Source organism: Rhinopithecus roxellana, chromosome 18 (genome assembly GCF_007565055.1).
Source record: "Rhinopithecus roxellana isolate Shanxi Qingling chromosome 18, ASM756505v1, whole genome shotgun sequence".
In the NCBI taxonomy this organism is placed as follows: domain Eukaryota; kingdom Metazoa; phylum Chordata; class Mammalia; order Primates; family Cercopithecidae; genus Rhinopithecus; species Rhinopithecus roxellana.
Genome location: NC_044566.1, coordinates 10,356,260 through 10,382,659, shown reverse-complemented (window position 1 = coordinate 10,382,659; position 26,400 = coordinate 10,356,260). Strand labels below are relative to the sequence as shown.

The window sequence follows — 26,400 nt, the reverse complement described above, 5'->3', positions numbered from 1 at the left end:
TTCATTTTAATACCAGTTTCTTTCTTTCCCATAGAAAATCTACTCCTCTAACTTTATTAATATTTTATTGATTCTTTGTTTTTACGGAAATATGCAGATTTGAGTGTATCATTTTATTTTTGATTCCTATTAATTCCCTACATGGGAATTATTCCCTAAGTGGGCATTATTAAAGCCACTTATGTCAATTTTAGGTCTTGTAAGTTTAAAGCTTTGCTTCTTTCTTTCTTATTTTAGAAGTGACAGTGTGTTCGTGTTCTTCTGAGGTATCAGCAAAGTTTGTTCTTCATGCAGTCCAGCTTGTGAAGCAAAGAGCATATCGAAGCCATGAATTCTATAAGTTTTGTTCTCTTCCAGAGAAAGGAACACTGACTGAAGCTTTTCCTGTCCTAGTAAGTTTAACTACAGTTTATAATCCTAAAACAATTTATTTGCCTTTTTGGTATGGGCTAAGACTAAGTATTTGCATTTCATTTTATATTTTGTATTTAGCACATTGGGATATTTTTTAATGCCAAAAAAAATGAAGTAGGAAGATAGAAAATCTAATTAGGGTACTTGAAATCAAGTTGGAGGTAATTATCTCTGTAATTCTTGAATAGTTTAATTAAAGAAACATACTAGTCTGGTAGATTCTGGTGTCTTGTAGTTTGGACCCTGATTTAGATTATTCTTTGTTGTACAGTAGATTAATTTCTTTAAGACTTGTTTGCATGTCACTTAAGTTATTTTACTAATGCTGTGTTGTTAAGAAGCTATAAGGCTAATTTGCATTAGAGGAAGACTGCTACTGCTTCATGTCTAAGTTATCTCAAATGATGGCAGCACTGCATTCTTATCTGTGGTGTTGGAAATGATGACTAGTCTTTCTTCCACAGAAGGTGAAAGTACTGATGTTCTTCCTTCAACTCGCTCCTTTGTGTTTTCAGTTGGTTGTGGGATTTTCGCAGTATCTCTCTGTTTCTGGTTACTTTTCATTTGTGTTCTTCCATGGATCAGTGTTGCATGATTCATCTTTTTAAACTTTTAAATTCACTGATAGCTAGAAAACGTACTTTAAAACTCAGTGCTAAGAGCAATTTTTTTTTTCTTTTCTTATCTTTGTTTTTTAACAGGGAGAAAGATGTAAATGACCGTAATGTCATTTTGTTTTGGTTGCCAGGCAGCTGTGAGCCCAAACTCAACTGTGCCTATTGAGTATGCCTTACAAAGTTGTAGTATCTTTCTTGTGTCATTATACTTGATTATTTTTCTTTTGGTCCTAATTTTTTATTTCACTTTGAAGTAAACAAATCACATTTGCTTTATTATATGTGCTTTCAGAAGCTGCCTAGGATCTTTTATGACAAGAAGCATAGGGTTATGAGTAAATAACTATATATATTTAAATACTTGCACCACATCTTTGCAAATATACATGCAAATGATTTGTCTAACTCTTAGCATAGCTGTTCAAATTTTTGAGTTTTATTGCTACAAATAGGAAAAGTTTGAAAACATGGAATTGCTCTGAGACATCTAGTATTTATATTCTGTAATTTGAGAAAAATAAGAGATATATTTTATTTACTTTTATTTGCAGGGTGGAAAAGCAATTGAATTTTGCATTGCTCGTTGGTGGGCAAGTCTCAGTGATGTCAACATTGATTATACCATTTCTTTCCATGGGATAGTGTGTACTGCTCCTCAGTTAAACATTGTAAGTTCCATAACATTTTCATGATTTTTAATGTCAGTTACTTGTGTTATTGGAGAGTAATTTCATTGGTTAGATTTAAACTTTAATGAGGGGAAATTACCTGTGGTTCTGAAGATAACAGTAGGCTTTGTGTGTGGGTACTTATAAACTTTATATTGGACACATTTATTTTCGGTACAAAATATTGCTTATTTTTCATAAAGTTTGAGAAAGTAATTTGACAAATATCCTTTGTAGCATGCGTCGGAAGGAATCAACCGTTTTGATGTTCAATCCTCCTTGAAATACGAAGATCTGGCTCCCTGCATAACTTTAAAGAACTGGGTCCAAACACTACGGTATCGTTTAATATTTAAGGGACTACAAATATTGAATAGAGATTGGGGGGATCTCTTACACTCTGATAAAAGAGCCTTTTTTTAAACCCACCTGCGTGCTGGAGGTGAGAATTTTATCCTTGCCGATCTCTGCAAGGCAGCCCCAGTATCAGCTTCCAGCCTCACTGTCCCACCTGACCAGCAAAGTCAAAGATGGTGGGTAGCCGATCCCTGTCATGACTGGTTAGGATCAGTGGACATTCACCTTTTTATTTCTTGCCGCAAAAGAGCAAGTTAACATTCTCTCTGATATTATTTTGTGAGTCCTAGTGCAATCATTTGTAGAAACTGCAATACTGAAATTTTTTATTGAATGGTAGAAACTTAAGTACTGTAGCCTGCTGTTTGTGCCTCAGCACCTCCCCTTACAAAAGCAGGGCACTGTGACCTGTGTGCACATACTCACTGTGTTATAAAGATACCTGGTTTCTGTTATTTAATCTGACCTTAACTCATCGGCATGCAGCCTAGTCATAAGTGCATTAAAATAACCATTTAGGGACAATAGTCAGTGACATGGTAATGTCTAAAGATACACCACTTCCTAGAATGATCAATAAAAATTAAAACATCCAGCTTTTGAAGATAGATCCAATTTATATCATCCTAATGTTGTCTTCCTAAATCTAAAAAAATTGGAGCTAAATTTAAAGGAGTAGATTATGTTTCACTGACATTTTAAACTCTATTTAAAACGTGCTCTTCAATGTCAGTTTTCTCCTTTATAAAATCTGTATGTTAGCATCTTCCTTCAGAGGACTACTAAAAATGTGAAATACCATTCCCTCGGCCAGGAGGCGGGCTGAGTGTGGCCCCTGCTATCTGGTGAGCAGCAGGGGTCTGGGGAGGTCTGTGCTTTGCACAACACAGTACTGTCAATAGTTTGCACAAGGGGTCAAAATCAGAACCTGTCTTACCACACTTTTAGTTGTCACCCTAGTGTTGGGATTTGGTTGTGTTAAGAGCTATTTGTTGGTATTTGAAAATGTTTTTGCCATAAAAAGATTGCCTTTGTAATATTTATTGCAAAATTTAAACTGTGTGTATTGATATGATTCAATCCAAGAATTATGTAAGTTAATGGTTAAAATACTGTAGAGTATACTGAGAAGGATAGCTCTCAGGAAGGTTCATCTGTCACTTTTTGCAATATGTTACAGATTTTGTTGCTTATGATTTTATTTGTCTGTTTCAATGAACTCTTGAATCAAACCAGTTATGTAGTTTCCTCATTACAGCCCAGTGAGTGCAAAAACAAAACCTTTAGGATCAAGAGATGTTTTGCCAAATAACCGTCAACTTTATGAGATGGTCCTGACATACAACTTTCATCAAGTAAGTGTTTGCCTAGTAAAGGATGAACTTTTGTGTTTTATTTATGATTCATAAAATCAAAAATGGAAGGACAGTGTATATGGTGTATATATATAAAACAGAATCAAGTGATTAACATTGGTTAATTTGGAATTACTCTTTAGGAAATTATAATTTGTAATTAAATGCCATTCAGTCGTAAAGTCACAAAACGTAATTGAGTGGTGACCTAACCTTGAGCCTTAGTTGATAAAATCACTGATCACTGTCCATCTGACCCAGGGATGATTAGAAGGCTCAGAAATATCATCTGTCTTCTGATGATGCTGGGCCTGATTGCTTTCTGTGAAGAAGGCACTGGAACAGGAAAAGATCAGAGTAGCTCCCAGGTGGAATGGGTGGCGGAAGTAATGGAGGCCAGTGTAAATGCTGGATCAATGAGATTTCAATAAAACTGTTACTGAAACACACATCAGTTTGGTTATAATGTTAGGGAAATGAATTGGTTTCAGTGAGTTTTCAGATTTCAGTTTTATAAAGTAATTAGAGGTCCTGAAATATGTATATATTGCTTTATTAATGAATACACATAGCCAGGTGTGTGTTTTCAGAAGTTTGTAAGAGAGCAGTGACTTTTCTAAGTGCCAAAATACTATGTGTTCTATATTTTCAAAATTTTTTGCCACACGTACTTTTCATTTTTAAATGAAAAAGTCTCATGTCAATAACAATATTAAAAATTTGTATCAAATTATATGCAAATCATGCAAAGTAATCCTTTTTTTTTTTTTTAATAGCCCAAGAGTGGGGAAGTGACTCCAAGCTGCCCACTACTTTGTGAACTATTATATGAATCTGAATTTGACAGCCAACTGTGGATTATTTTTGACCAGAACAAAAGACAGATGGGTTCAGGTGATGCCTATCCACATCAGGTATAAAATACAGAAGCTCGTTCCTGAACTAACAAAATCCTGGTTTATTGTTATGGTAACATTCATACTTTAAAAAAAGAAAATGATAGCTTTGCATTTAGTACTTTCACAAACCACAAGAGCCTGTTTGTTGTAGTTGGTGAAGAACAGATTGTGTCAACTCTTTCACCATGTAGTTGCGCTGAATTAGAGGAGGACAAAGGTGAAGCTTGCCACATTGGCCAGCATAACTTTTGATGTGTGTAGTGTTTCTCCTTCCTATACACTGTTCTACCTATCTGAAGGTAGATCAAAGCATACATCAAAGATATGTGAACCTCTTGAAATGATCCTAAGTCTGAGGGGGCTAAAGAGAGCACTGCAGCAGTGGCCACGTGTCTTCAGTTGATTTGTACTTTTAAATTTGCTACCTCACTGGACAACTCTGTAATGAGCACTTACTACATACCAGGCACTATGCTTTGTGCTGTTTTATTGAAGAGAAAAATCACATAATTTATAGATATTTTATCCCTTAGAGATTACTGCAAAGAAATGAGACATTTCCTGTAACATGTATAATTTTATGATGACAAATGAAAATAATTTATGGAGATTTTTTTCAATTCGTTGTTAAAGGAATGATATCTATTTTCCTCAAAGCAAGTAGCAGTCACATCTCATTACAGAATGGCCTACTGCAGTGCTATTACTTTGGTTACTTTTTAAATCTCAGAAAAAGTGGCTGACACAGGATACAGCGTCTCATCCTCTTGAACCAGTTAACTGGGTAATAAACTTGTATTCCTTGATCTCTATTGGTTTCCTGTTTGTTTCAAGTCTGTAATAAAGGAGTGACATTTTGCTTGTAATTTGAAGATCAGCTGGGCATGGTGGCACATGCCTCTGATCCCATCTACTCAGGAAGCTGAGATGGGAGGAGGATCGCTTGAGCCCTGGAGCTCTAGGCTGTGATGCACTATGATTGCACCAGTTAACAGCCACTGCACTTCACAGCCTGGGCAACATAGTGAGTCCCCGTCTCTAAAAGTAAATAAGGATTACCCATCTCTAAAAGTAAATAAGTTACGTGTGTGTGTGTGTGTGTGTGTGTGTGTGTGTGTGTGTGTGTGTGTATTTGTCTTAGATATTCTGTGGTGCCCCAATTTTGCTAACGTTTTTGGAAGGAATAAGGGCTTTGAAGTCAGACCTGACTCCAGCTCTCTTATAGTTTACTCTGTGTGATGTTAGGCAAGTCACTTGATGTCCCTGGTCCTGTCTGCTCACCGGCATACTAGGGACTTTGTGTGTATATGGAAGTCTGGATAGTGCCTTGCACTGTACCTCACATATTATAAGCAAGTCTGTGAATGGTAACTTTCACTGTATCCTCTTTCAGTGATTTCCGTTGACTTGGTTAAACTTAACTTTTCCCAAATGTTGTTTTTCTTTTTTAGTATTCTTTGAAACTGGAGAAAGGAGATTATACAATTCGACTGCAAATTCGCCATGAGCAAATCAGTGATTTGGAACGCCTTAAAGACCTTCCATTTATTGTTTCTCATAGATTGTCAAATACCTTGAGCTTAGATATTCATGAAAATCATAGTTTTGCACTTCTAGGGAAGAAGAAATCGAGCAACTTGACATTACCACCCAAATATAACCAGCCATTCTTTGTTACTTCCTTACCTGACGATAAGTAAGTGATAACATTGCTTATACTTACTGCCCATCTTATACACTGTAGTACTTTTAATGTAAGTTTATGACATCTAGGCTAAATTTGGAGTATGTTGTCTTTTTTTTTTTTTTTTTTTGGCTGAAGTCATTTCTTCCTTTGATTTTTGAAGTCTTAGCTATGGGAATGAATTCAATGTGGAATTGTTTTCATGTTTTTCTCCTTACTTGTCTTTGTGAAACTTTCTCTTTTGTTGCTTTTTTTCTCTTTGAATTCTCTTGTTTAGAATACCTAAAGGGGCAGGACCTGGATGCTATCTTGCAGGATCCTTAACATTGTCAAAGACTGAACTAGGAAAGAAAGCTGTAAGTATTGGTTTTTTAAACACTGAAATTACCTATTATAAAATTTCCATTTCTTTAAAGATAAGAATTAATTCTACATTTCAGAATGGGTAAAAGAGAAGATACTCTTGGGAAAAAAAATTTAATCCTTTTTTCCCAGGTTACTAGTGAAGGTCAGTTAATATTTAGTTGTCTTTTAAAATGTATCCTACTTTTGAAATATTTAGGCTTCTTTTTCACAAGCCGGCAGTACTCAGGCCCTGAACTTATCTTACCTCCTGTGGCTAATGCACTTGAACTTCCCGTGAAACACATAAATACAAATCAAAATTGGCTTTAAAAAATATGATGTTTAAGATTAGAACATGTTATAGAAATTTAACCAATATAAGATTATGGACATAGGAATAAATCAGATTATCTTGGGGTGCTTTTAAAAAGTAGAACAATTATTACGCTAAAACATGTTTCTTCACACTTCTACAGACCTTTCTCATTGGAATTTCACATGTTTAAGTAGGAAAATATGAGATACTTCTTTTGGTATTACTTTTTAATTTCAAAATGATGCTTTTTGTTAGAAATATGTTTCTTGTTGTTTAGAGATAAACCTTACAATTTTACAAGTACCTACCTGTTTTTGTTTTTTCCTTCTGTGTTTTCATTAAAAATGTATTAGGAGAATGGTGTTTATATAGATCTATCACCTTTTGTCATAAAAATCATTTTTGCTCAATGCCAGTAAAAGTTGTCATTCTTAACAGTTTTGTATCTCTCTTTACTATTACTTCTTACAGAGCTGAGTAAGGCTGCTACATAAATGCTATTATCAAAATGAGTCGATCTCATATATCTTAAGAATTATATTTATTTCTTGCCAGTATTGAATCAAAGGGCATTTATTTACTGTCATTGAAGCATAATTGGGGAAGTTTGTGCTTAGAAAAAGTTGCCTACCCTGACATTTCTTGGGTCTCGTTTCAGTTTATACTGTTTATACATACATACTTTAGTATAATTTGAAGTAAATCAGTAGTTAATGATTTGCAATTAATACATGCACTGATTTAAGAAACCCTGGTAGTCTTTTTTGTAGATTTCATTTCACAGGAAGCATAGCTGCTTCAGCTATTGGGCTTCAGCTGTGAATTTTCATTCAGATGACACTTCTGAAGAGTCTGTTTACTTGTGAAGAGTATAACAGAAAAGCATTATTAGTAAAATAATGGGCTTTTAGCAATTCAGAAATAGTTACTACTTCCCAGCTATATTGTTTTAGAAGACAATTGTGAAATTAAATTACAAATATGTGGTGTTAACTATGGTAGCTCTTTATCAAGGGAGACTTTCCTGGGAGAAGGCAGTAACTTAAAGCTGTTGAGTTCGTAGTAACTTCCATCACATTGTTTATGTAATCTTTTCTCAGTGGTTTAGCATTTCTTGTTTTTTGGTAGTTGGGAAGGTAACTTTTACTTCACTTTGACTTTCACAGTAACTGTTGCTTTTTATAGGAATGCATAGGCTGTGGGGTTGTTGTGGTACCCTTTAATCAGATTAGACCATCAACTAAATTTACTATTTTAAGAAATGCTTTCATAAGGAATGGATTTTGATCTAAATTTTTCAATAAGAAGTTGACACGTACTCTTAGTAATAACATATTTGAGTACTTTTTCTTATTTAAGAAATGAAAGTGGCAATGTTGCTTTCTTTAAAAGCGTGCCATCTTGATCACAGACCTGAGCCTTCTAAGTGGTATGACACAGGTGGAACATAAACTGAAGGACAATTAGACAGAGGTTCTGTCTCCATCCTGTGTAGATTATGCATGTTTTCTTACAGAATGTCGTTCTAACTCCCAGGGGCAGTCTGCAGCAAAACGACAAGGAAAATTTAAAAAGGTACTGATTGTCAGTTCTTAAAAAAGATGTCTTAAAGCCTTATTTGCGTATTAAACTTTTTTCTGTCACTATTATAAACTTTTTTTTTTTTAAATAAGTCTCCCTTAGTTTCCTTTCTTTGCATTCTGAAGTATAGTGCTGTTAGCTCTACTTACAAGCATTGTTGACATACTGCTTTTCTAAAGGGTTTTTTTTTTCCCCACCATAAATTCCTGGAAGACTCATTTTCTCTGTGTATACAGAAATTTTAGTGCTATTCATTTCTTGCTACAGATATGATAACAAGTAACAATATTTGAAATTTTTCATATTTACAGTTTTACAGAGAGATGGATATGATAGTTTTTTTTTAGCCATATAAGCTAAAGCACTTAATTATTTTTAAAGTCTAAAAGCACTTTTAAATTGGGTGATTTGATTAATAAAATATTGCAGCTTTTTAAAGTGAACTTTATTCCCTGCTCTTGTATCCATTCTGGTTCTGAAAGAACAGAAACAAGAAAGAGCGATGGACGTAGCAGGAACAGAAATAAGGACTGTTCACTGACAATTAAAGCTTACGCTAAGACCACAAACAGATTTTAAGGCCAAACAGATTTTAAAGCCATCGCTACTAAGTGGTCTGATGAGCCTCTCTGCAGCATATTAAGCAATCTTCGATTTACTGCTGGGGCAGATTTAACTCAGAAAAGAAAATTTCTGCTATAAATATATTTTAGGGCCAGGCACAGTGACTTATGCCTGTAATTCCAGCACTTTGGGAGGCCAAGTTGGGCAGATCCCTTAAGCTCAGGGGTTTGAAACCAGCCTGGGCAACATGGTGAAACCCTATCTCTACAAAAAAATACAAAAATTAGCCAGGCGTGGTGGCACACAGTTATAGTCCCAGCTACTACTCTATGGGAGGCTGAGGTGGAAAGATCGCTTGAGCCTGGGAGGCGGAGGCTGCAGTGAGCTGAGATTGCACCACTGCACTCCAGTCTGGGCGACAGAGTGAGACCCTGTCTCAAAACAAAACAAACATACATATATATATATATATATATATGTTTGTGTGTGTGTGTGTGTGTGTGTGTGTGTGTGTGTGTATGTATGTATGAAAGGGACTGCATATTTAATACACTTTCTGGTGAAGACCTGCTACCTCATTCAGCATTTTCATGATTTCCTTTTAAACAGAAAGAATTACAGTGGGAAAATCAGTAATGTCTTAATGTATAAACAAAAGATAACTTTATATTTCTTATTTCATAGTGATATGGAACTGGGGAATCACCATTCTATAAACAGCTTAAATTCCTTTATTAAAATGTCTTCTGAAATGTCCATATTATTACATAATAGTAAATAATTTGTCGGCCGGGCGCGGTGGCTCAAGCCTGTAATCCCAGCACTTTGGGAGGCCGAGACGGGCGGATCACGAGGTCAGGAGATCGAGACCATCCTGGCTAATACTGTGAAACCCGTCTCTACTAAAAAATACAAAAAAAAAAAAAACTAGCCGGGCGACGAGGCGGGCGCCTGTAGTCCCAGCTACTCGGGAGGCTGAGACAGGAGAATGGCGTGAACCCGGGAGGCGGAGCTTGCAGTGAGCTGAGAGCCAGCCACTGCACTCCAGCCTGGGCGGCAGAGCAAGACTCCATCTCAAATAATAATAATAATAATAATAATAATAATAATAATAATTTGTCCAAACAAAATACACATAACTAAGAATCATCTTTCTGGAGAAAGATCTAAAGATCAGTATTTCTCACCTGGGTGTCTTGATCGATTTGGGGGCCACGTAATGGGATAAAAACAACATTTTTAAAAAAATAGGAAATGTCAGTTCATCAGACTCATAAAATTGTAATTTCATTTTGTGTATTAATGTGTATATCTTTGGGACATTGTGAAAATAGTTTGCAAGTCACTGCTTTAGAGAACAAGGAAAAGGTACTCTAGGAATCTATTAAAAATAGAAGGCACTTTTCACGAAAGCCATAGCAATTATTTTTCTTATTTTAGTTGACCTTTTGCAAGTTTTGGTGGATTTTGTTTGAATTAGGTTGTATAGTTAAGAAAACATTGAATGAATAGAAAGGCATTTACTTGATGATTAGTAAAGCTTCATGTGAAGAACTTAGCAGCTAGAGTTATCTCTGCTTCTTCCTTTCTGTCTTCAATGCAAGTACACAATAAAGCTCTTATTTTAGAAATAATTAGTATTACAGTTTTATAGTCACATTACGAAGAAAAAAATACATGTATGATTCCCGGTTGATGAAGATAAATAGCATTTTGTATATAATTCTTAATAGATTTTTTCTCTGGGTTTCAGTGACTTGATTTGAAAAAGTATGTCACCCTTTTTTAAATTCCTTGTAAAATGCAATAATATACTTTTTTTTTTTTTTTTAAAGAGTGTCACTCTATACTCCAGGCTAGATTATAGTGGCACAATCGTAGCTCACTGTTGCCTCCAGCTCCTGGGCTCAAGCGATCTTCCCACCTCAGCCTCCCTGGAGTGGCTGGGACTACAGGCATGTGCCACTATGCCTGGCTAATTTTTACTTTTCGTAGAGAGAGGTCTTATTGCCCAAGGTGGTCTAAAACTCCTGGCCTCGGACGATACTACTGGCTCAGCCTCCCAAATTGCTGGAATTACAGACATGAGCCACTGCACCCAACCTGAATATTGTCACTTTTAACAGATCATAAATAGTACTCAAATATGATACACATCTTTAAAATGGTTTATGTGAAACTTTTAAAATGTTGAATATTCAGTTACTAATAATTTTAAGAACTAAAGAAATTGCTATTTGGAACCACAATTTAACTTACAGTGCATTGTGTTGCCCAGAGAGTAGTTATTGGTTTGGCAGGTGAGTTTGACTTTCTGAATAACACTGTTCAGTTTGAACACTGTTGAAATACTTCTTAAATAGCTGGAATGCTTTTTTTCTAAACTTAACCATTAAATACATACTGTAGAGAAATCTTCATAGCATTTCTGCTCTGAAGATTCTTCTTGACTGTCTCTTTAAACCATAATCAAGATTTCTCAAGATTAAAGGTACAAAATTATTTCTATTAAATTGATACTATGTTAACCCCCTTGAGAATTGTCATAAAAATATTGGCACAAAGAAGAAATTATTGTGATACAGCAAGTGACAAATAGCGCCATTTTTCTTTTGATTATAAATTAAAACTACCAGGTTTATAATTTTTACTAATAAAAAAATTCCCTGTCCTGAAACATCTTGTAGGATTACACTAACTTTTATAGTTAATTTGATATATTTAATACATAAAATGCTGATTACAAAACCTTGATTTTTGTTTCCCTGAGATAATTCATCATAAACTTTCTTTGTCTCTTTTTTGCTTTTAATGATAGTTTGAGGTTGCTAGGATATCTTCTTTCCTACTTTTGATAGGTCTTTGTTAGAGTTAATTGTAAATCCTAATTTAATTGTAAAGATGGCTCATTTTTTTTTTTTTTTTCTTTTGAGACTGAGTCTCGCTGTGTCGCCCAGGCTGGAGTGCAGTGGCCGAATCTCAGCTCACTGCAAGCTCCGCCTCCTGGGTTTACGCCATTCTCCTGAAGATGGCTCATTTTAAATTCAGTTCTCTTTTCTCTCTTCTGTACTAAAACAATAGCAAATATCTCTGAGTCTGAGGAGGAAGTGCCTCACAACATATAGGCTGCCTCCCTAAGAGCAGCAGACCTCTCTCCCTGATATGGCGAGGAGGTGTGGGAAGCTCAGGGAGAAAGACTGGAGACCCCTCGTTCTAGCACACTAGGTGGCAAAGAAGCTCAATTCCATGGAAAATGGAGCTATATTAACAGAAAGTAAATATTGGAGGCCACTTAGCCCCTTCAATTCCTAGATGTGTTGTCTTTACTGTACTGATGACACTGATTAAGTCTGTTTTCATAAGAACTTGCTGGTAGAAGATCAGCTCAGATTTTGCGCTTACCTTGGCTTTGCTCAGGGCAGTGCCTGCCCAGAGAGTGAACCTTGAGGAGAGGAGAAGGACAGGCAGCTGGGTCCTGAAAGAGCTAGCCCAAGCAGTAGACCTGTTTCCTTTTCCCAGTCTCATGTTTCACATAAGGACTTTGTTTACAGGTTCTCAGTCTGGCTCCCTGACCTCAGAGGGAGAATGACAGCCAGTGGCTACAAATGGATTTATATGGTTATCTGACATCAAAGTGGTTTTCTGTGCTTTAAATGAATCAGTATGGAGATAGCAGTTATTATTTTGTGTTGGAATACTATTAGAACTACAACCATAGTTCCTGGTGTTTACTGTTACATCATTTTATACCCTGAAATTGTGTTTATTTGTGAAAATTGTTAAAATGGGAATATTTGTGTAGTATATGCTCCTAAACATCCTATTTACGGGGAGGTGGGGACTTGCAATATTATTTTTTTACTCAACCAGAGTAAAGCTTTTTCAGTGAATGTCTTTTTGGTAACATTTGTTTCAATTTTATGAACTTTGTTAATTAAAATGAATATAGTGTTTTAATTTAGCACCATTTTAAACACAAACCCAAAGATAGAAATTGAGGAACTGACTTAATAAATAATAACTTAATTAAGGACACCCAGTTATTGTGCCAAAAACAAATCTAGCAGGTATAGCATGTGATTTCATTTCCCAAATAATGCTTTACCTTTCACAAGTCAAGATTTATCTGTGAATAAAATCAATACGGTTACTCTCCATTTCTCTGCTGCTGTCTTCAAAGCAAAACTTCTCAAAAGACCCACAGACATGTTGACTTCCATTCTCTTTTCATCTCTGTCTTCTCTGGCCTGGACTGTTCTGCTGTCCCCTGACACTGTTCTTGTCCAAGGGGGTCAGCAGACTCTATGCTGCCAGGTTTTCAGTTCCTTCCTACTTCATCGTACACTGCCTCTCAGCTAGGTGGGCAGTTGATCATTTTCCTTCTTGCTGGTTTTTCCTCAAGGCTTCCATGATCCCAGGTGCTTTTTGTTTTCCCTTTCTCACTTACAGAGCTGCTTTTTCCATTCTCCATCCCTAACCTTATTCATCTACATATTTTTCATCATTGTCTGCAAACGCATTGGTTCTACCTTTAAAGATCTCGAATCTGTTCATTTTCTCCAATTTTGTTTTTAGTCTAAGGCGCTGCATAGGGTTTCCTAGGTTTGTTTCCTAACTTGTTGTTTTCCTGCCTCCATGTTTACCCTCTATAATCTATTTTCCAAATAGAACACAAACCAAAATTTTCATCCATACAGGAACTAGAGTCATTAAACAAAAAGCAGAAATCTTTAATCATGTCACTGTCTTTTGTAAAACTCTTCTGGTATGCTTCTTAGTGCACTTAGAATACTATATATAGTATTTTTTCTTTTCTTTTTTAAACCATATTCTCTCAAGCCCTACTTAAGTTGGCTGCTGCCTGCTTTCTCAGAAGATGCAGCTGTGCTTGCTTTATACCCAGCTCAGGTCTTTACACTTGCTCATCTTCTCCTTGTTCATTTAGGGTCGTTTGCATAAACTATTACCTCTTCAGAGTGGCTTTCCGTAGCCATTTTGTGTACATCGGCTCCCCCTTGTTACCTGACAGTCACTCTATCCTTTTATTCTGTTTTGTTTTCTTCATATCAGATGTCAGCATCTGGTCTGTTCTTTACCTATTAGAGCATTACCTGGCACATCGCGGGGACTCAGTAAATCCTGTTGGTTTAATGAATGTGTAAATGTCCCCTTAAATTTACTTAGAGGATCTTTTTTTACTTTGAACTTATTTCATCCCCTTCTCAGATATAAAATGTGAAAGGTTAGTGTACTTTTGTCATCTGTCTGCCAAGTAAAGCCAAGAATACCAAATATACTCAAATGGAGAAAAGTGTGTTCTTATCTCTTTTATTTTAAAGGAGATATTTGAAGTATCAGTACTCAGCATCAGTTTGTGAGAATATTACTGTGACCAGAGATTGGAATTTTTGGTGTATTGTGACCCCTAGAATCTAGAATACAGTGTAGTACAACTCAGGTGCAGCCCATGTTACATGACATGTAACTATTGAAGATGATTTTGACATATGTAAAATTAAGCATATTTATCTAAGAATCTCTCTCCACATTCATAGGATGTAATCCCTGTTCATTACTACTTAATACCTCCACCAACAAAGACTAAGAATGGCAGCAAAGATAAGGAAAAAGATTCAGAAAAAGAGAAAGATTTGAAAGAAGAGTTTACTGAAGCGTTACGAGATCTTAAAATTCAGTGGATGACAAAGTAGGTTTTTAAATGTATTTTAATTCTTTAAATGTTTAGTTCTATTTTCCCAACTATAACAATATTGTGTATATATACATAGACCGTATTTTAAAATGTTAACAGCAGATGGTAGGATTATAGGTGCTTTTAAATTTTCCTCTTTTTATATAAATGTGTAATTTATTTAAATTATAAATTTGTAATTTTGTGATTAAATGTTTTAATTTTTATTTTAATCACTCTAATTTGTTCTTGGAAGATAATTATATTGGAAAGTATAAAAAAGAAAAATCACTTTTGCCCACAATTCATAAATAGTCGTTGTCCTCATATTATTTTTTTCCTCTGTGTGTGTACATGTAGCAGTGTGAATAAAATTAGTTTCCATTTTTCAGTAACTTTTTTATTATGATTTAACAGCCCTATGAAATACCGTTTGTAATGTCTGTGTTGTATATGGTTCTATGGATGCAACATAATCTATTTAAACATTTTATTTTGCATATATATATATTTATAGCTTTTCTTCCTGATGCTGTGATAAACATTTTTATACATAAAGGTGATTTTTTAAAATTTCCATCATATGGCATTGTAAAAGTAAAAATCGTCTTGCTATATTTTGCCAAATTGCTTTCTGAGATGAGTATAATAATTTACACTCATCTAGCCATGTATGTGTGCTACTATACAATGCAAAAACGGGCCATTACTGCTGTCTTAAATTACATCTCTAGTTATTATTAAAGGAGAGCTTTTTAGATGGTATCGTTCATTATTAGTGTAGCTTCTGACAGTTAAGCATATTCTTCACCTTTTTTTCCTATTCAGACATTAGATGTTTCTGGTTTATTAAAACTTTTTACATAAAAGATATTAATGCTTTTCTGCACTTGCCACAGATTTTACTCTAGTTTACTTTTTGACTTTGGGCTTACTTTTTACTTGAAATTTATCCTATGTAGTCAAGTCAGTTGCTTTTTCCATCTGTTGTGCAATATTTCTTTTACTGCTGATATTTTATGGGAATCCTCTTTAGCTAATTATGTATGCATCCTTGCAGTTACATGGTTTTAGAGGGAATAGAAGTCATCATGATGTGAAAATATTTCCCAGAGATTGACCCATTGTAATGTCAGTTCACATGCAAATATACCTTTCCCACTTAAAACTAAGTTGTATCTCCACTGGAAGTCAAAGTCTTCAGGTCTGTCTCTGCCTGATTTTAGGATGTCGTAAACAGTTGACAATACAATATAAATTCTTCAAAAGTGAAATTGCAGAGATTGTCTTCTGGCATGACAGCCTGAGGAGACCCATGATGCTTGTCCCCAGTAAAACTAGTGAAAATTATTTAAAAACAAAACAAAACAACTTTTAAAAGCCCCTGGAAATGGTCCAAAGGACATACAGCAAATGAAGAAACATCTATTCAAAAATACCTACAAAAATTGGGTAAGAAAAGCAAGAGTCTGTGATATTTGAGCAAAGACCACTGCCTCCCTTTCCTCTCCCAGTTCAGTGAGCCAGAAACTTTACTTCTGATCTTGCCTTCAGGAGCTCCAGCTCCTGGGGGAGGAAAGGCTTTCCTCCTTGGAGAAGCAGGATGTCATCATTTCTCATCCTGACCTACTGCCAGTTGCAGCGGCTCAGTTCCAGCTGAGTGCTGTCAAGAGGTGGGGACTCTCTTCTTCTGCTAACGCTTACTTGTAAAGTACTGTTGGGAACACTGGGGCCCTAATGTCCAGGAGGCTGTGGTTCCATTCCACACGAGGCAAACTGAGAAGACCACAGGAGAGTGCTGAGCTCCTTAAGTGGGTGTGTGACTCAAAGAAAAACATGCCATTCTTCCACTCCCTGTTCCAGAGCTTGGACTTAGTGATTTTGCCAGTGGGGCCTAAGGAGTTCATAAAACTGATAGCTCCTAATTTCTTCCTGAAGGAATTGACTTCATTTGCAACAGAAGATAGAGAAGTCCATGTGCCTAAGGGTTCTCTCAAAAACGGGGAAAAAAGGAATGAAAAAAAATGAACAGAGCAGAGCCTCAGAGAAATGTGGGATACCATTAGTGCACCAAAATCCATGGAACAGGAGTACCGGGAGAACAGAGAGAAAGCAAAAATATATCCAGTGAAATAATGGCTGGAAACACCCCATATTTATTGAAAGATACTAACCTACATATCCAGGGAACTCAATGAACTCAAAGTAAATGGAAAGAAATCCACAAACAGACATAGCATGTTAAAATTACTGAAAGTCAAAGATAAGGAGAAGATCTTGAAAGGAGCAAGACAAAAACTCCTCATCACTTATAAAGAAATACTAGTAAGGTCAACAACTGACTTCTGAGCAGAAACAGTAGAGGTCAGATAGCAGTGGGATTCTGAGTGCCCAAAAATCTCAACCAATAATCCTATATCCAGCAAAGCTATCCTTTAAAAATGAAAATGAAATTAAAAATTCACAGGTAAACCAGAGAATTTGTTGCTAGCAAACCCACCTTATAAGAAGTACTAAAAGAAGTTCTCAGGTGATCTCAGGCAGTAATTTGAATCTACATCGGTGAGAGTGGGGAAAGAAACACTGGTAAAGTTAATTATTATGAAATTATAAAAGCATGAAGTTCTCCTTTTTTTCCTGTTAACTAATTTAAAAAGCAGTTCTATGACCTGTTGTGTATATATTAGGCCTATGTAATATTTAAATGTAATATTCTGTAATATATATTTACTGATAGCACAAAGGAGCAAAACTGTATTGGGCTAAAGAAATGACTGCAGATAGTAAAGTAATTATTATAACAATTGATTGGTGTATAACAGTAATAGATACAACAGATAGAATAATACTACAGAAGGAAGGAGAGGGGAGTAGAGCTATAAATGGATAACATTTCTATATCTCACTGAAGTGAAGCTAGGAAAAATCTGAAGCTGATTCTTATAAGTTAAGATGTATATGGTAAGCCTTAGAGCAACCACTAAGGAAAACTAAAAATAAACTGAAAAAAATCATTAAATAAATTTAAATGTTCATTTAAAAGTATTCACTTAATACAAAAGAAAACTATAAAAGAGGAACAGTGGAACAAAAAAAGACATAGGATACATCAAAAACAAAAAATCAAATCGAAGACCTAAGTCCAAATATATCAATAATTTAAAGTTAACAGGAAATTTAAGAGAATCCCATTTACAATAACATTGAAAAACATAAAATGTGTAGGAATATGTTTAGCAAAAGAGATGTAAGAATTATACATCAAAACTATAAAACATTGTTGAAAGAAATTTAAAAGACCTGAGTAAATGGAAAAGGTATTCCATGTCTGTGGACTAGTAGACTTAATATCATTACACTATTCTTCATATTGATCGAACGATTCAGTTGAATCCCCATCAGAATCCTTGAAGACTTCTTATAGAAATTAACAAGCTGATTCTAAAAGTCATATGTGATTTCCTGAGACTCAGAATAGCCAGACAATCTTGAAAATGAAGAACAAAGTTGGCCTCACACTTCCTGATTCCAAAACTTAAATACAAAGCAACAGTAAACAAGACAGTGTTATACTGGCACGAGGGTAAGACATATATAGATTAATGGAATAGAATTAAGAGTCCAGAAATAAAACCATGTGTCTATGGTCAGCTGATTTTTATTTTTGGCAAGGGTGCTGATGCAAAGACCATTTAATGAGGAAAGGATAGTATTTTCAGCAAAGGATGCTGGGATTGGATAGCCTTATGTGAAAAGAATGAAGTTGGACCCTTGCCTCACATCATATATACAAATTAACTCAAAATGTATCAGAGAGCTGAAACTATAAAACTCCTCAGTGAGGACATAGTGGTAAACTTTCATGATTTTACATTTGGCAAACAATTTTTAAAGATACCAAAAGCATAAGTAACATAAGAAAAAAATAGATAATTTGGACTTAATCAAGATTAAAAGCTTTTGTGCTTCAAAGCATAGCATCAAGAAAGTGCAAAAAATGGCCTATTTGCAAGTTATGTGTTTTTAAGGAGCTTGTATGCAGAATATGTAAAGAATGCTGACCTTTTTTATAATTATTATTATTATTTTGAGGCAGTGTCTCTCTCTCTCTCTGCCACCCAGGCTGGACTGCAGTGGCACGATCATAGCTCACTGCAGCCTTGAACCCCTGGGCTCAAGGGATCTTCCCACATCAGCCTCCCAAATAGCTAGGACTACAAGTGCATGCCACCACGCCCAGCTAATTTTTTTAAGGGGTGGAATCTCACTGTGTGGCCCAGGCTAGTCGAACTCCTGGCCTCAAGTAATCTTCCTGCTTCAGCTTCCCATAGTGTTGGGGTTACAGACATGAGCCACCTCCACACCCAGCCCCCAGAATACATAAATAATTCCTACAATTTTGTAATACAAAGGCAAATGGCCCAATTTTTTAAATGGGTGAAGAATCTGAATAGATATTTCTATAAAGATATACAAATGACCAGTAAGTGCATGAAAAGATGCTCAAAATCAGTAGTCTTCAGGGAAACGCACATAAAAATCACAAGGAAATACAACTTCACACTTACTAGGATGGCTAGAATCACAAAGTCAGATGATGAGTTTTGGCAAGTATGTGGACAAGGCAGAATCCTCAGACATTGATGGTAAAGAATACAAAAATAATGCAGACGTTTTGGAAAACAATCTGACTGCTCTTCAAATGATTAAGCTTAGTTTCCATATGGCCCAGCATTTCCACTCCCAGGTATATACCCAAGGAAAATAAAAACCTATATTCACACAAAAACATGTTCATGACAGTTTATAGCAGCATTATTCATAATGGCCAAAAGGTGGAATATCCATCAGCTGATGAATGGACAAACAAAATGTGATGTATCCATACAGGGGACTCCTCTTCAGCCATGAATAGGATTAGTACAGGCTCCAGCATGAATGAACCTTGAAAATAGTATGTTAAGTGGTAGTAGCCAGTCGCAAAAGACCATGTATTATATGATTCTATTCATATTAAATGTCCAGAATGAGAAAATCTATAGAGACAGAAAGTAGATTAGGGGTTGCTTAGTGCTGGGGAGGCTGGAGAGATCTGATAGCTAAAGGGTATGGCAGTTTCTTTTTGTATTGATGAAAAATATTTTAAAGTTGACTGTTGTGATAGTTGCATATATCTGTTACTATGCTAGAAAACATTGAAATTCACACTTAAAATGGGAAAATTGTGTGGAGAAAAAATTGAAAAGGTTTACCTAATAGGTGTTTTAGAAGAAAACAGCAAAAAATTATTACCATTCCCTTACAAAACTTAAAAAACCTTACAACGTTTTTTGGAAAAAAAAAATTATAATTAAGGTGCAGTAGTTTTAACATCTAAAATGAAAGTGTTGATTTTGCCCTTGTATAATTGTTAGGGAAAAGAGAAAAACAGGACTTAATTTTTTTTGTACTAAGAATTAGTGTAAATTTTGTTGTCTACAAGTTAAATTTATTTTCATGGAAAGTTATAGTATCAAGATCCCAGTCAACCTTATTTTTATGCTACTGTGGAGTTTTGTTAATATAGTAAGTGACTTTAATATAAGTTACCCACTTCTGGTGCTAGTTACTTACCATTTGTATGTTAATTTGTTTTTATCCTGATACATATAATCAGGTAGAATTGAGAATTTTATTCAGCCTCTGCATCAGGGAACGTAGAATAACTTTATTCATTCAAGACTTTAGAATTTTCAGAAAAGTTTAAATTTTTATTTTTTTTAGAATTTTCAGAAAAGTTTAATAGATCTTAGACATTTTTAAATCTTTTCATCCTTCTAGCTATTTGTGAACGTGCTTTTCTTCCTTTTAAATAAATATAATAGCTGGTATGTAAGAAAGATATTAATGCATATTTTTATTTGGATATCTTATTGAACTCTTAATTGAAATAATTTTCAGTTTTTATTTTATTTTTTGTTTTTGTTTTCTTTGAGATGGAATCTCACTCTGTCACCAGGCCGGAGTGCAGTGACTCAATCTCAGCTCACTGCAACCTCCGGCTCCCAGGTTCAAGTGATTCTCCTGCCTCAACCTCCTGAGTAGCTGGGACTACAGGCGTGTGCCACCACGCCCAGCTAATTTTTGTATTTTTAGTAGAGATGGGGTTTCACCATGTTGGCCAGGATGGTGTTGATCTCTTGACCTTGTGAGCCACTGCACCCAGCCCAGTTTGATTTATTTTGTTTTCTAGTTAACCATTTATACTACCTGCCAATAATGATAATCCTTGTCAATGACTATACTTGTATTTCAGATTAATGTCGTATTTTATTGGCTTAAACTTCCAAGCAATGTTAAATAATAGAGAAGACAGAAATACTCTTTTTAAAAGAAAAAGTAAATATTTATCTCCTTCTTACATACATAGGCTGGATTCTAGTGACATTTATAACGAATTGAAAGAAACATATCCTAATTATCTTCCTCTGTACGTTGCTCGACTTCATCAATTGGATGCTGAAAAGGTTAGACATGTTCATTCTAATACATCTTATTTTGTTTGTAATTAGATAAGGTTTGTGTTTTGAGGAAAAGTGCATTATTATCTTTCTCTTCTGTTCTTGCTAACCAAAACATGTTTTCTCAAATTGAATGTTGTATTAAGCTGTTTTCATGAAGGTTATTATAAGACCTAGCCACTACTGTGAATTTAGTTTAGGATTCTTGCTCATGCTTGGTCAGTGAGATTAGTAGTAGAGAAGATACCCTAAGGACTGTTTTCATGACCTTAACCTAAAGGGTGAGGGGCAGAAGGTAGTAATCCTGGCCAGATGGAAATCTGAACACCTTCACTGAAAGGATTCCTACTTTGCATTAACTTTGTTAATGATTCCCATTTGTGAGAGTTGGCTGTAGTTCTAGTCTGTGATGAGGTGGACCAGTTCTCATTAGTCATCAAAGCAGTGGGAAAGTGCTGTCCTAATCAGATAAAAATCATCAAGGGTTCAGAGTGAACCAGAGGGTGTTTAAAGGAGATTTCTTAAAAGACTTTAACAAGAAAGAGGCAAATTGTTGGGAACATCATGTTAATCACAGTTAGACTGTTGATTTTAATGTTTACTCTCATCTTTGTGTTTTTCATGATGGATCAGAAAGAACTGGTTTCATCAGCTAGGGCTTTTTTTTTTTCCTCCCTGTTTTCAGGTAGTGTGCAACTAGAGTAATAACAATAGCCAATCACATTTCTAGAATCGTAAGAAATATAGAAAAGGAGTTACCTTTGTTTAAAAAAAAAAAAAAACTTTACATTTTTATGAAGTTTATATTTTGCTTACTTTTACCATTGTACTCCAGCAGGGAATGTAAATAAGGTATTTTTATTATACATCTGAGCTCAAGTTTTATAGAGATATCAGCAATTAGAAAAATCACTTTAGGAGAGAGCATGGAGCCCCTGGGTTCAATTACGTAGTTTACTGACATTGCAGTTGTAGCTCTCATGGTTGAGACAGCAGAAGTGAAATTTCTTTCGTATGCTCATTGATGTACCTATTTTTTATTACTTTTTTTTTTCATCTCCAGGAACGAATGAAAAGACTTAATGAAATTGTTGATGCGGCAAATGCTGTTATTTCTCATATAGATCAAACAGCCCTAGCAGTTTATATTGCAATGAAGACTGATCCCAGGCCTGATGCAGCTACTATAAAAAAGTACCTAACCAGTAAATAATCTTTCTTGCATCTCATTTCTTAGTTAACTTGTTTTAAAAGTAGGGACTAATAATATAGAGGATATTGCTTTTCTGATGTTTGTTATATCCTTATAAAGGGAATTATCACTATTTGGATACTCTCTCTTTAGAAATTTTAAAATAATTTTGTCCAATCTTTTTAAGAGTAAGCCCAAGAAAAGTAGTTTGCCTTCTCTGCTATTAAGTACTGTCAAGGTGGAGAGATATGAGTATCTGTGATCAAGCAGTCCAACCACTTGAGGGTTTATGTGAATTGGACCATATCAGGAAGACAAAAATTAACACTGTAAAATTAATATTTAAAATGTTTATTGTCCAATAACATGAAAAAACCAATATTTGGTTTGTAGTGAAATAAATGATAAAAAATAAAATTAGGTAAAACTATCTGGCAACTTTTATGAAACTGGCTTTATAGTATTACTTAGGGAGAATAGAAGGAGAGAATTTATAGTTTTGCCTTTATAAAACCTAATGCTGTGTGTAAATAGAGAAGCTTCCCTGGGTTTATGACTGGTTGGTATGGTTCCTTCCATGCAAGAGTATGATTTCCATGTTGGAATAATGGTCCAGTGACTCTGAACCAAGCTACCATTTGGTCACTTTCACCCTTCCATGAACTCTTAAACCATCACCTCATGGTAGCTCTCCCAATGTCAGTTACTTGTTTATCACTTTGGTTCATTTTCAACATAACAGGATCGTTAACTAGGTAGAAATATCCTGATTCTTTTGTGGTTATTATAACTAATAAACCAAAACTATTCAGGCTGCCTGAAAATACTAAATTTTCCTTAAAAATTTTATCAGTTTTAGTCAGTATTTTTTTCTACATAAAATAGTTAGATTCTAAACTGCTAGAATTCTTTCCATTATATCATTTATATTGACACTATAGGATCTTATGAATCTTACAAGCAATAATTTGCAAGTGGGATAGAATGTATTTAAAATTAGTTCTTTGATCACTATTATTACCTTTTCATATTTTTCAAAAGAATAGTCTCAAAACATTGCCATTTTGTTGTTGTTAATAATAATAGAAAATACAGCCGCCATTTATTAAGTGCCGATTGTGTACAAGGGACTATTGAGGGCATTTTAAATACATTGTTTTATTTAAATTTAGTCTTCCAAACAACATGAAAGGCAGAGGCCTTTGTATCCCCCTTCTAAGGAAGAGAAAACTGAAGTTCAGAAGGGTTAGATGACTTGGCCCAGGTGCCACTGCTAGGAAGTCGGAAAGCACATAGTCAAATCAGGATCTGCCTCCACAGCCCATGCCCTTTCTTTTCTCTGTATATTCTTACTGCCTTCTTGAGAAGGTTAACATAACTCATTATTATCTCACAGAAAAAGGAGCATCATCTGCCTCCCACCCATCCTCGTTGTGTTCCTTTCTGTCTCAGGGTGATCATTGTTCATCTTATTACAAGAGGAGGCTGGCCTTGGTCACTTTAAAACTGTCTTCTGCAGATCACCAGTGATAACCAGTTGCTAAAAAAGAAGGCCCATTTTGAGTCTTCCTTGAGCTCTCTGCAGCCCCTGACATTAACTATCCCATATACTTTCTAGCTTTTGTTATTTTTTATACTTTCTGAAAATAACATGATTTTCTCAAACTCAGGTATTACATGAAAGAACACATATGGTTTTCTCAATTTTACCATCCACAGAAGAAACTCAATCTTAGATTACCGTGAGCCATAAACTAATACAAGATTAGTGTTATTTTGTTATTGGTCTTTTTTAATTACTGTTTTTAATCTCTTTTTTTTTTAATTTCTACTCTTTGGAGATTACTAGACATTGACTATCATGGCTATTAGAAATAAGCTTTGATAAAACTAGAAAGAAGCCATAAAACTTTGTAAAAATGCTGAGAGTGGAGCTGCTTTAAGTTTTTAGCAACACTGGGTCAACTTGTCTATCCTTGTAATTAAAGAATTTCTCTCCAGGCCTTTGCTTTGGCCTGACTGAAATAGACTCTGGCCAGGTTGTGTTTGGACAAAAGACAATATTCGGAGTTGAAATATTTTACAAGATGCTATCAGGAAATACTTAACATTTCTTACAGATCTCATCTGTGGGCAAGTAGCAGCCAACTTAAGCATTAATTTCTCATTTCCATGCAAAATTGCTTTCTCTTAAATCACTAACATCGAATATTATAAAATGCCATTTTCTAATCTTAAAAATGATATTAACTTTTTGTTAATTTGATTTCAAGGTATTTATTGAGCAAATACTTCATGTAAGGCATCACTGAATGGGACTTAAAAAATGAACAAAATAGTCTCTACTCTTAGGAGACTTATCATCTAATATAGAAGATGAAATTGCCAGATAGGAAATTATTAAGAGATAATGAAATACAAGTATTTTTAAATAAATATTTCAAATTGTAAAAACCTGTAGAAAGAAAATCTGACTTTCTCCTGAGTGGAAAAAGCCTCATGTATTAAAAAGGTATTCAATCTCAGCCAGTCAGTATACAACCTAAGGAGAGGAAAGGAATACTCCAGATATGTAGCATTTAGAGTACGTGATCAGAGGATGCTAAAATAGAAAGGGATCTTACAGCTAATTTAACCCAGGTCTGACAAATGCAGATTACCTATGTCACCCCCAGGTTGCCTTCTGATTTCTGCATCATTCCAGCCCTTCTCTGGGCAGCCAGGATCCATCAGGCAGCATTTGCCGAGTCTGCCCTGCAGACTCTGGCCGAGCGACGGATGAAAGGAGTACTCAGACACAGGTATCCAGTGAAAGAGCGGGCTAGGGGACTGCCAGCACTAGGAGCCGAAGAGAGTTAGCAGTCCCCCTAAGCCAGCGATGCTCACATTTATTTAGTAGAGATTTAATGACAAAGGTGTGGAGCAAACACAATTTGTGGGTAATAAACATTGTCGACCCCCCAAGTAGAGAGCAGTCCTGCACGCAAATGCTCAAAGGTTGGTTTTTGGAGACGGGAGTAAACAGAGTTATCTAGATAAGTTCCTTTACATTCCCTTGTTATCTGCCCTTTGCTCTCTGGCTCCAGATAAGAGAATTTGGCTGCCTTCAGTCAAATCCTCTTTTGAAGCTTTTGTGAGACCTCCCAACCTTCCAAGAAAGTTTGCATCTTTCTCTCTGACTTTTACCCACCACCCTGACCGGTGTCCTACATCTCCCCCTTTTCTGTTTTTTGCATCAGGTTTTGTTGATTGAAGAGTACAGATGTGTGCAGTAACCAGTTTGTCTGGCATAGTGGTTACTGCTTGTATTCCAGCTTTGCATTCCTAGAATTAGTAAATAATATAAGACAAACATGAGTATAATCAGTAACATGCTTTTCCAGTCAAGGAGTGACATCTAGTGTTTCTTGGCACCTCAGTCCAATGTGTGCCGTTACTAAGGAAACCTACTGGGGGTGTGTTAACCCCTTCCAGCCAAGCAGTTACATTATTAGAGCCTGGGAAGGTGGTGTCTGCCCAGGTAACAGGGCAGAAGAAAGGCAAATCTAAGAGATGAGCCCCGTAAAGGTAGCAGGTACAGGTTGCAGGCAGAGTGAGAGAATATGAAGGTTTAATACCCTATGAGAGTTGCAGTGTACAACAGAAAGTATAGCAGGAACAGATTATCTGGAGTGAATGATATCTATGTCTAGAGCAGGATTCGCTTAGCTTCCTGAGTTTTCTTCTTCAGCATCCCCCAGGTAATGTCTGGGGCTTGTGTCATCTGAAGAAGCCGCATCATCCAGGACTATGGGTCCTGCAGGGTCATTTTATTCATTTCTGGTACCAGATTGGGTCCTAACCACGCTATGGTATGGTTTGATGCCTCGTGCTGGAATCCAGAGAGGACCTGAGGGGGTGTGAACACAAGCATATCTTCTTCCCAATGTTAACAATTCATTTGAACCATACCATACATTACTGTTTATATCTTTTCATAAAACTGCAGGGTTTAATGTCTTGAGAGGTTTTAGCAAAGTGCTTTTCTATAGCTGATTGAAATATATCATTTAGTTTTAAAAAGTAAGGGTAAATAAGGCTTGTGCCACTGGTGTTGCAGGGTCCTTACTCATATTCCTTTGTTGTTGTTGTTGTTGTTTTCTAGCGTATTTTTAAGGGCAGATTGGACACGTTCTACTATGGCTTGTCCTTGGGGGTTTTAAGGGATGCCTGTGGA

At 35.6% G+C, this 26,400-nt stretch overlaps 1 protein-coding gene across 11 annotated transcripts in view; it reads left to right on the top strand.

The window, feature by feature from the left end:
- TPP2 (tripeptidyl peptidase 2) overlaps positions 1-26,400 on the top strand; it is a 91,081-nt gene that overhangs the window by 54,661 nt on the left and 10,020 nt on the right. For 4 of the 11 annotated variants that reach the window (XM_030922069.1, XM_030922066.1, XM_030922071.1 and 1 more), the window contains 12 exons: positions 238-392; positions 1,583-1,699; positions 1,937-2,037; positions 3,315-3,411; positions 4,188-4,325; positions 5,762-6,006; positions 6,272-6,350; positions 8,192-8,230; positions 14,356-14,507; positions 20,902-20,998; positions 22,056-22,186; positions 24,860-24,985. In XM_030922069.1, the coding sequence (XP_030777929.1) occupies positions 238-392; positions 1,583-1,699; positions 1,937-2,037; positions 3,315-3,411; positions 4,188-4,325; positions 5,762-6,006; positions 6,272-6,350; positions 8,192-8,230; positions 14,356-14,507; positions 20,902-20,998; positions 22,056-22,186; positions 24,860-24,985 (1,477 nt within the window). Of the gene's footprint in view, positions 1-237; positions 393-1,582; positions 1,700-1,936; positions 2,038-3,314; positions 3,412-4,187; positions 4,326-5,761; positions 6,007-6,271; positions 6,351-8,191; positions 8,231-14,355; positions 14,508-15,718; positions 15,945-20,901; positions 20,999-22,055; positions 22,198-24,859; positions 24,986-26,400 lie in introns of those variants that run through there. The other 7 variants (XR_004054661.1, XR_004054662.1, XM_030922067.1 and 4 more) reach the window with 7 other exon arrangements.